Source organism: Hyla sarda, chromosome 2, assembly GCF_029499605.1.
Source record: "Hyla sarda isolate aHylSar1 chromosome 2, aHylSar1.hap1, whole genome shotgun sequence".
NCBI lineage: Eukaryota > Metazoa > Chordata > Amphibia > Anura > Hylidae > Hyla > Hyla sarda.
The window spans coordinates 487,999,787-488,011,009 of NC_079190.1; the positions used below are offsets into that span (position 1 = coordinate 487,999,787).

At 42.0% G+C, this 11,223-nt stretch overlaps 1 protein-coding gene and 1 pseudogene across 7 annotated transcripts in view; both read left to right on the forward strand.

Annotated features, from left to right (window-relative positions):
* CLIC6 (chloride intracellular channel 6) overlaps window positions 1–2,757 on the forward strand; it is a 49,904-nt gene extending 47,147 nt beyond the window's left edge. For 3 of the 7 annotated variants that reach the window (XM_056559582.1, XM_056559583.1, XM_056559584.1), the window contains exon 6: window positions 2,398–2,734. In XM_056559582.1, coding sequence (XP_056415557.1) covers window positions 2,398–2,562 — 165 coding nt within the window. In that variant the 3' untranslated portion in view covers window positions 2,563–2,734. Of the gene's footprint in view, window positions 1–2,397 lie in introns of all 7 variants that reach the window. The other 4 variants (XM_056559578.1, XM_056559579.1, XM_056559580.1 and 1 more) reach the window with 3 other exon arrangements.
* Window positions 2,758–8,076: 5,319 nt separating this feature from the next.
* Window positions 8,077–8,168, forward strand: LOC130359929 (U2 spliceosomal RNA; annotated as a pseudogene).
* The last annotated feature ends 3,055 nt before the right edge of the window (window positions 8,169–11,223 follow it).

The window sequence follows — 11,223 nt, forward strand, 5'->3', positions numbered from 1 at the left end:
TTATTTTTTTTGTTTGGGGCAGCTGCTGAGCCACAGGCTGTATCAGGGCATGCTGGGAGTTGTAGTTAGTAACTAACTGCAACTGCCGAATTTAACTAAAAAAAAAAAAAAAAAGCGATCAAAAAGTCCCATCAAATCAAAAACGGTACTGTTAAAAACTATAGATCGTATGAGCCCTCATACAGTCCCATATAAGGAGAAATAAAAAAGTTATAGGGGTCAAAATAGGACAAAAATTCAGCTTGTGCCGTCTTCTTCTCCCGCTACTCCTGCTGAAAAAACAGTGGCGCCCGACGGACCCGCTGTTACCCGTTGCGCCCCTTCCATACTAAAAAAAAAAAAGAGGGTTTGACGGCCGTTTTTGACTGAGCGCAATGGCAGCGTGAAGGAAGCCTAAGCATAGGGAATAGAGAATGTTTGGGAGGAGGAGTTTCCACATAATCATTTTTGCTGGGGACAATTTTGTGGAAGTTCTTTATGAAACTTACTGAGGTTGTTTGAGATCATCGGAGATATTAAAAACCCTTCTTTATGGAAGGTGCTTTAAAGCAGTACTCCGGTGAAAAACTTTTTTTTTTTAAATCAACTGGTGCCAGAAAGTTACACAAATTTGTAAATGACTTCTATTAAAAAAAAAAAATCTTTACCCTTCCAGTACTTTTTAGCAGCTGTATGCTACAGAGGAAATTATTTTCTTCTTTTTGAATTTCTTTTTTTGTCTTGTCCACAGTGCTCTCTTGCTGACACCTCTGTCCGTGTTAGGAACTGTCCAGAGCAGCATAGGTTTTCTATGGGGATTTTCCCCTGCTCTGGACAGTTCCTGATACAGACATCAGGTGTCAGCAAAGAGCACTGTGGACAAGACAAAAAAGAAATTCAAAAAGAAAAGAATTTCCTCTGTAGCATACAGCTGCTAAAAAAAAAGTACTGGAAGGGTAAAGATTTAATAGAAGTCATTTACAAATCTGTTTAACTTTCTGGCACCAGTTGATTTAAAAAAAAAAAAAGGTTTCCACCGGAGTACCCCTTTAAAGCACCTTCCATAAAGAAGGGTTTTTAATATCTCCGATGATCTCAAACAACCTCAGTAAGTTTCATAAAGGATTTCCACAAAATTGTCCCCAGCAAAAATGATTATGGGGAAACTCCTCCTCCCAAACATTCTCTATTCCCTGTGCTTAGGCTTCCATCACGCTGCCATTGCGCTCAGTCAAAAATGGCCATCAAACTCTCTTTTTTTTTTTTTGCTTGAGGGCCATCATTTGGAAGGGGCGCAACGGGTAACAGCGGGTCCGTCAGGGGCCACTGTTTTTTCAGCAGGAGTAGCCGGAGAAAAAGACGCATTTTTTCTCCTGATATTTTCTGCGGTGGCCCCAATGTGTGACAATGGGAGTGTAAAAGGGGCCTTACCAAGCTCTACTTATTTTATGAAAAAATGTTTCCCACCGGAGTACCCCTTTAAGTAATGTGTGGTGTTGTTCCCATTGGGTATGGTCTTTGGAATCAGGTTCTAGGGTCACCAGCGGTTGCAGTATCCTGGCTTTGGAGTCTGGATGGTAAAAGAGGAAATGCCTGGAAAAGGCCCTTTGGGACCTCGTTCTGGGACATGCAGTTCTAGTTTACAGTCATGCAGCTTGTTGTGTAAGGACAGGGGTCAAATCCTAGAAAAAAAGTGCGGGAACTTACCCAAGATTTCCATACAAGGGCTGGTAATACAGGACTCCTGCTAATGGGAATGGCGTTACTGCTGTGGAAAAAGTGCAGAGCTCAGTGGAAAAAGTGCAGAGCTCAGTTCCCACGAGTTTCTACAGGACTTGAGCCCTGTGTAAGGGGTTATAGTGATGTGTTTATATGGATTGAGACACCTCTAGATAGTGTCCATTGGATTAAAGGGGTACTCTCCTGGAAAAAAAATTTTTTTAAATCAACTGGTGCCAGAAAGTTAAATAGATTTGTAAATTACTTCTATAAAAAAAAATCCTAAACCCTTCCAGTCCTTTCTGTCTGACCACAGTGCTCTCTACTGACACCTCTGCCCATGTCAGGAACTGTCCAAAGCAGGAGAGGTTTGCTATGGGGATTTGCTCCTGCTCTGGACAGTTCCTGACATGGACAGAGGTGTCAGCAGAGAGAAAGAAAGGAAATTCAAAAAGAAAAGAACTTTCTTTGGAACATACAGCAGCTGATAAGTACTGGAAGAATTACGTTTTTTAAATAGAAGTAGTTTACAAATCTTTTAAACTTTTTTGCACCAGTTGATTTAAAAAAAAAAAAAATTCCCAGTGGAGTACCCCCTTTAACGTTGGGCAAAAAACGTTGGCGGACCTGGCTTGCTGATTTTGTTGGATAAACATGGTGGAAGTCATAACTGGTAAATCGTTCCAATTTTTTTTTTAGGTTGTTTGCAAAAAATTCCGGAATTTCGAAATCCCGGCAGAAATGACTGGAATCTGGAGATACCTCAACAACGCATACACCAGGGATGAATTCACCAACACCTGCCCGGCAGATTATGAGATCGAATTTGCATATTACGGCGTTGCCAAACAAATGAGCGTATAAATAAAAATGAATGTTGCCGATTCCAGGAAATATTCCATATGCAGTATTTTGGTTCACAAGGGGTCATTTGTCGAAATCAATATTCAGTGTATAAGATTTACCAGAAAATTGTTTAGTTAGAGCGCAGCAGCTTTTCCATTGGCCATAAATATCCAGATTCATTCCATAACTTTGACGGTTGTGTGCACGTGGGGGGGGGGGGGGGGTTTAAATATAATATAATCAATAGTTAAAAAAAGAAAAAAAATCAGCATTTCGTAGTAGTATCGGTTTCTGCCATTACACTTTGTCCACCAGCATTGATGTAAATAACGGAACAGATGCCATTGAGAGATCATTGGAGATGAAACTGGATCTCTTGAAGATGTAACAGGATCTCTTGTAGATGTAACGGGGTCTCTTGGAGATGTAACGGGATCTCTTGGAGATGTAACGGGAACTCTTGGAGATGTAACGGGATCTCTTGGAGATGTAACGGGATCTCTTGGAGATGTAACGGGATCTCTTGGAGATGAAACGGGATCTCTTGGAGATGTAACGGGATCTCTTGGAGATGTAACAGGAACTCTTGGAGATGTAACGGGATCTCTTGGAGATGTAACGGGATCTCTTGGAGATGTAACGGGATCTCTTGGAGATGTAACGGGAACCATATTTGTTTTAACCGAACAGAACTAATGTTGATTGTACTTTTTATCGACTTTGAGAATGATTCAATGGAAAATACTCGTAGCTTTAGGATAGTAAGAGCCAAATCATAAAAGATAAGACTCAGCGACATGCCACCCGGAACCTGAAAGTGCCAATAAATGTACCTGAGCCATAGAGAGAATTACTTGAGCGATTTTTGGGGGAAAAATTAGTATTTTGTGAAATCTAAACCCTAATCCTTTGTAAGATTTATTATTTTTGGTGAGATCAGTTCTCAGTTATGATGAGATAAAAGTGGAAAAAGCCCTAGAAATGTAAAATGTCTAATAGTCTAGTCATAATATATGATCGACTAACAGGAGGAGCTTGGTGTCAATCGGCTGCCAACGAGCCACTCCATTTATATACTGGGCTGGGGTAGTGAGGAGAGCCTTTCCTCCATGTAAAGGAGGCTAAAATATGCTTCTGGACATGCTATAAATATTTGTCATTTGGGACTCCCACCATGTCCTCCCTTTACACTGTGGGCACTCTCTATTTAAAGGGGTATCCCAGAAAAAAAACATATATATATATATATATATATATATATATATATATATATATATCTCAAATGGCTTCAGAAAGTTAAACAGATTGATAAATTACTTCTATTAAAAAATCTTAATCCTTCCAATAATTATCAGCTGCTGAAGTTGAGTTGTTATTTTCTGTCTGGCCGTAGTGCTCTCTGCTGACATCTCTGCTTGTCTTGGGAACTGCACAGAGTAGAAAAGGTTTACTATGGGGATTTGCTTCTACTCTGAACAGTTCCTGAGACACATGTCATCAGAGAGCACATAGACAGAAAAGAACAACTCAACTTCAGCAGCTCATATGTACTGAAAGGATTAAGATTTTTTAATAGCAGTAATTTACAAATCTGTTTAACTTTCTAGAGCCAGTTGATATATATATTTATATATATATATATTAAAAAAAAGTTTTTTTTCCTGGATAACCCATTTAACTCTGTAAGGCCCCTTTCACACTACAGGTATTATCCTGTAAAAACCTCCGTTACTACTCCCGGCAAAAAGTCCTGAAAACGGCCGTCAAAAAATCACATTCATGTCAATGGGATTTTTTGACCATCCTTTTGCATCAGTCATGTCCGTTTTTACTAATGTCAGTTATTTTTGCCAGCATAAAAGACGGCGCATGCACTCATTTTTGGTTCGCCAAAAATAATAGTGAAAAAACAGGCGTTAAAATTTAACATTGAAGTCTATGGGAACCATCCATTATCATCCGTTATAGTCTGTTGTTTTAACATCCGTTTTTTGTACTGAGCATGCTCAGTACAGCTTTACAAAAAAGGGTTAAAAACCTGATTAAAAAAACGGATGTAACTGTTAATAACGGATGATAACGCATGAACAACATCAGGTTTTTTAAGAAAATAAACATTAAAAATAACGGATGATGGTCATCAGTTATCATCCGTTATTACCAGTTATTCCATCCAGTTTTTTTCATCCGTTTTTGTAAAATAATGGCAGTAAAAAAGCAGGATGATACCTGTAGTGTGAAAGGGGCCTAAGAAATACGTAAATGTCCAAAACATCCCAGCCCTATGTTCCCTATGTCTACTTTTAGTTGGTACATACAAAAGAATATATGTGACATGGGGCATTTGGTCTATGGTAGGAGGAGCCACCACAATCTGCTCTTATGCTTATTCCTCATGGGCGGTCCCCAAGGCTCCTCTTTCCCCCCCAGGCACAAATAAGAGGAGGAGAACATTCTCCTCTATATAAAATAGGGATAATGGAGTAAAATACAACCAATCAAACCTCCTTTTCCTGACTGGGGCCACTATTTTTATATGAGTCCTGTAGGGTTCCTTAAAGGGGTACTCCGCTGCCCCAGTCTCCGGAACATTTTGTTCCAAACACTTGTAGCGGGGGTTGTGATGTCAAGATCACGCCCCTTGTGATGTCACGTCACACCCCCTCAATGCAAGTCTATGGGAGGGGGCGTGGCGGCCGCCACGCCCCCTCCCATAGACTTGCATTGAGGGGGTGTGGCGTGACGTCACAAGGGCCATGGCCATGACCACACGACCCCCGCTGCCCCCAACCCAGCTTTCTAAATAAACGCCGGATTCTGCACAAAAATCGCGGGGGTCCCAGCTGCGGGACCCCAGTGATCAGACATCTTATCCCCTATAGGGAATAAGATGTCTAGGGGCGTAGTACCCCTTTAAACAACTATTTAAAAAAAATAGATATCTTTATCATGATCTGTGATTTATTTTATCAGGGCCCCATGACTTTCTTTTCAGCATCATGTGACTTGTTTTCCACTTTTTTCGGACCCCCTTTCTCTCTCATGCTGTTTCTGAGCCTCTGCATTAGTCGATGCAATTCAAGGGGCGTCCTGTGTATTTCACAAGTAATATATAAGGAAAACTATTAAATTATGTATCTTACTGCAAATACTGCTATACATATGCACTTATTTGTATTAAAATCTGTACTGATGCCTGTAGTTATGTGAGTTTTTATTTTTGCATATATAGTTATTATTATCTATAGAATTTAATATATCTAAAATCTAATATGTCAATTAAAGGGGTTATCCAGGAAAAAAATTTTTTTATATATCAACTGGCTCCAGAAAGTTAAACAGATTTGTAAATTACTTCTATTAAAAAATCTTAATCCTTTCAGTACTTATGAGCGGCTGAAGTTGAGTTGCTCTTTTCTGTCTAAGTTCTCTCTGATGACACGTGTCTCGGGAACCGCCCAGTTTAGATGCAAATCCCCATAGCAAACCTCTTCTACTCTGTGCAGTTCCCGAGACAAGCAGAGATGTCAGCAGAGAGCACTGTTGCCAGACAGAAAAGAACAACTCGACTTCAGCAGCTGATAATAATTGAAAGGATTAGGATTTTTTAATAGAAGTAATTTAAAAATCTGTTTAACTTTCTGGAGCCAGTTGATATAAAAAAGAAGTTTTTTTTCCTGGAATATCCCTTTAATCCTTCCAATAATTATCAGCTGCTGAAGTTGAGTTGTTCTTTTCTGTCTGGCAGCAGTGCTCTCTGCTGACATCTCTGCTTGTCTCAGAAACTGCACAGAGTAGAAGAGGTTTGCTATGGGGATTTGCTTCTACTCCGGACAGTTCCAGCAACTGGTGTTATCAGAGAGCACTTAGACAGAAAAGAACAACTCAACTTCAGCAGCTCATAAGTATTGAGAGAATTAAGATTTTTTAATAGAAGTAATTTACAAATCTGTTTAACTTTCTGGAGCCAGTTGATATATATATATATTATATATAGAAAGCTCAGGGGTTGTCAGCCCAGGGAACACTTTTAGCATTGGCCATGGTTATATGAATGTATTAGCTAAAAATGACTTAATCCAAGAGAGTATCTTTAAAGCTGGCCTGATGTATGGTCTCCTGACATGTTAGTTGTGCACCATCTTTTTTATAGAACTCTGTGTTGCACAGTTCCTCTGTTATTCATCCTGGAAATGTTTGAATATATTTCCATAGAGTGAAATGATAAAATTCTAATTGCCTAGAGCTACCCTTAGGGGGAGTGAAGGAGCTTACTGAATACAGTTTTACCAAAGATGGATGTGGCTATGGTGAGAAGGGTGTGGCTTTAATGAAAAGGGGTGTGGCTTAAGATGCATCACTACCACAGTTTAAGGAGTATTCTTGTATCCGAAAATTGTATTTAAATAAGACAATCACCCCAAGGCATATACCTTACCAGTTTAGTCTTATCACAAATTGTACTGGCTTAAATATTCTTTTTGCGTGATTCTACACTTTACACTCTCACATTGGTGTTAAAAAATAGTGTTTAAATAAAAATGTCACCCAAGATTTTTTTATTTACTAATGTAGTTGTGGTGGCCCAGTACGGGAGGTGTTACCCCGTACCCTTGCTGCCCTGTCCGGCAGCCTCCCTTCAGTGTCCCCTGGGCCCTTGTACTTGTTTCCCCCCTGTATATATGTTTTGCTATGTATTACAATATATAATGTGTTGTTGCTTTAAGAAATGTACCATGTGATTGTTACCCAGGAGGTATCAGTGACCAGGTGATCCCGGGGGTTACCTATGGGCTCCCTGCTAGTCTCCCCCATAAAAGCCCTGGGAGGAGCTAGCTCGCCCTCATTGAGCTCTACTCTTTCTGCCAAGCTGAGATCCAGTCAAGTCGAGTCCTAGTGTGAGTGTCCAGAGTCATTGGAGGCCTCAAGTCAAGTCTGCAGTCACAGTCAATTGTAAGTAAGCAACAGTCATAGCTTTGTCAGTCAAGTCAAGTCAGTCCCTGTCAGCAACTGTCAAGTCAGCGTGGCCTGCATTACATTGTCCAGTCCTACTACAAGTCCCAACAAGTCCTTAAGGTCTCTGTGTCACTGGTCACCTCCTTGGGCCCTGGCTGAACTGTACAGACTTTACCATCTGTCTACCCTCAGTAAAGCTACCGTTATCTGTAACTTGGCGTTGGAGTCATTATTATCCCCGTGCCTAGCCCAGGATCCTGCGGTTTGGGCTGTTTGGGTTGTAGACGCAGATCCCCATTCAACCTCTTCATAATTGGCTTCTCAAACACCTCCTGGTTATAAATATAGATCACCAGACTTCAGTCTGGGTCCACATTGCAATCTCATTTATTGAGCCTCGACGTGTTTTGGGGTCTTCCATCATGCCCCCTTCTTCAGAGTGGAATGCACGGCGCATTATCCAGAACGTCACTTCCAGTCTTTAAGCTTGATGGTGACAACAGCGTGCGGGGGTAGAAGGTATACAGTGATCCCTCAACTTACATTGGCCTCAACATACAATAGTTTCACCATACAATGGTTTTTTCGGCCTTTTGGCTAAGATCAAGTGTAGTATCTGTTCTTATCAGTTTCATACCGGTGGCAGGCGACGCCAGTGTGGAGCTGGTGAGGAGGGATGCTGCATGGTAGGGAGCAGGTGTACCGGAGCGTTCCGGGGCTGGTTCTGAGGAATCAGCTCGACGGCTTGCCCGATGTGACCTGTTTCCTCCAGGTCTTGCCATGAAGTTGTAGGGTCTAGAGCCGAGGTACTTCAGGGTCTAGAGCCGAGGTACTTCAGTGCCTCGGGGAGTGGTGAACCCGAGCTGCCGAAACTCACTGGGAGTACTGGCTCACTGAGTTGAAGCACAGGCACCATGATCTCCTCACCTATGTGGCACTCACCTCTTCATTCCCAGCCTTCTGGCTAGGATCAGAGAATTTTTTTATAGATCCGGCCGGATGTCCGGGCAGTATACCTGTGTAAATTCACTTATTTATTTCTTTTTGTCTCACTGTGTCACTTTTTGTGTGTTGTGTGTCCACAGGATTGTTAGGATCCGGTAGCCCTTCTGGGTGTCTAGGGGAGGTGTGTGTGGCCATTAGGTTCCGCACCTCCCTGCAAACACTCCGGGTACTCCTGCATTGGCAGGGTACCAACCGTTATCGGCTCTGCGGCCAAATACCTTGGCTAACGCCACATTTGTGGTCCCTTAGTAGCTTCGGCTAAAAGGGACATTGAACCTGGAACCTCGCAGGTACCTTTTGGTCCAGAGGTGAAGGGTAAGGTTTGTTAGGGGGCCTCTCTCCTATCGGAGAAGGGATTGCGATAGACCGCATCCTCTGTGCACATATTTTTTTTGTGTAACACGTTTGCACTTTTTCTTGCACTTTGGGGGATTTGAGAGCACGTTCCTTGGCTATAAAAAAAAAAGAAGGTATTTTCTGGACCATTGTAACTTGTAACCAGACTCAACATACAATGTACGGACAGTCCAGATCGTCGAAACATGTCAATGGCCGGAAGATCTGACCAATCAGAATGGGCATTCACTGGTAAAACCCCTGTATTACTGAAGTGCATGCACTGACTGGTGTCTGGTAGCGCCCCCTACAGTACAGGGAGGTATTACATGTTCTGTACTCTTTACCTGTACCAGGGTTAGCTTCTTCTATGGACACCAGGTGAGGGCGGCTTCATGTTACTTTTTTAGGACACTGTGTGATGTACAGGACCCTGAAGAAGCTCCTGTCCTCTACATAGACAGTGATTACAGCTCCCAGCAGATCTTTCTTACTTTTATATGTAAGGATTTGCTTTATCTGTATTAGTTATCTACTTATTTTTCTTTAATCCTCACTTTTTCCTATTTTTGGATGACATTTTGGGGCTTCAGAACCAATTACCAGGGTTCCATAGAGTTATGGTCTCAACATACAATGGTTTCAACATACAATGGTCGTCCTGAAACCAACTAATATTACAGCGGAAATTGTTTTCTTTTTGGAACACAGAGCTCTCTGCTGACATCACGAGCACAGTGCTCTCTGCTGACATCTCTGTCCATTTTAAGAACTGTCCAGAGTAGGAGAAAATCTCCATAGCAAACATATGCTGCTCTGGGCAGTTCCTTAAATGGACAGAGATGTCAACAGAGAGCACTGTGCTCGTGATGTCAGCAGAGAGCACTGTGTTCCAAAAAGGAAATAATTTCCTCTGTCGTATTCAGCAGCTAATAAGTACTGGAAGGATTAAGATTTTTAAATAGAAGTAATTTACAAATCTATTTAACTTTCTGGCACCAGTGGATTTTAAAAAAAAAGTTTTCCACCGGAGTACCCCTTTAACCCTGTCTGGTAATCTATTCTTATAACCATGAGGCATGAATGTGGATCTGCCTCTACACCCCCCACCAGAAGTAAGTGAACCACAAGATCTTCTCCTCCTCCCTTTATTCCTACCCCAGTTACCTAAGGGTTGTTTTTTGCTGTGTATTTTGTTTCCATATCCTGGACCAAAGTGACGGCACCGGTGTGATGAGGTCCGAGAACTTTCACCTGGTGGTATCCTCAACCCACCTTAAATATTTAGAAAAATAGAAAGTAAAGAAATGGCGAGGTCCTTGAGAACCTCGCCATTTCTCTACTTAAAATTCTAACATGTCTGATTGTTCTTCCCATCATCTGCTGTCAGGGGAGAGTCGCCATCTGCTTCCCTTTATCACTATAGCACACCCTCAGAAGCAGCAGCAGCATAAATGACATTATAGAGTGGCACTAAGTAGTCTAAGCTGTGAATCCAGCTTTAAAAAAACTATCTCTTTCAGCCATGCACACATGAGGTGGTCAGCCAAGACTATGGGCCAGCTTAACCTTCATCGGACTCCGTGTTTGTGACTCCAATCATGAAACAGACACTTGTAAGGTTGCTTGAAGTTTTTACTCTATAGCCATAAATGGTAAAACATTGACTTTGTCAGGAAAAAGTATTTGCCCCCTCACTGTACACAATGAAGGGTTGTCAGTCATCATTGTCTATCCCAGAGAACATCCTCAGAAATGGTACAAGTAGTAGACATAGCTGTGTCTATGTTATTTCGGTGTGATCCATTATTGTTTCAATGCATTTTCGAATCTAAGGAACATCTAAAGGGGTACTCCATTGCTAGACATCCTATGCCCTATCCTTGGGGATCTGGCCACTGGGACCCCGCGCGATCTCCGCGCAGACACCCGGCGTTCTGAACATTTTGTTCGGAACCTTAGGTTTGGGCGGCCATGGTTGTGATGTCATGCCATGCCCCCTCCATTCATGTCTATGGGAGGGGGCGTGACGGCCGTCACGCCCCCTCCAATAGACATGAATGGAGGGGTCATGGTGTCACAAGGTGCGTTGCATGATGTCACGACCACGGCTGCCCAAACCCAGAGTTCTGAACATAATGGGGCGGGACCCCAGCCATCAGACATCTTATCCCCTCTATCCATTGGATAGGGGATAAGATTTCTATCAATGGAGTACCCCTTTAATTTTTGAAATGCATGTGTCAGGTGTCACACAAAAACATCAACCGGAAATGAAGCATCATGGGACATAAAAAAAATAAGCAATTTCCTGTCTGGCCATCTCCAGCCTCCTATAGTGGATGTCAATGATACTTTATGTGAGTCCTTTTCTTATTTAAA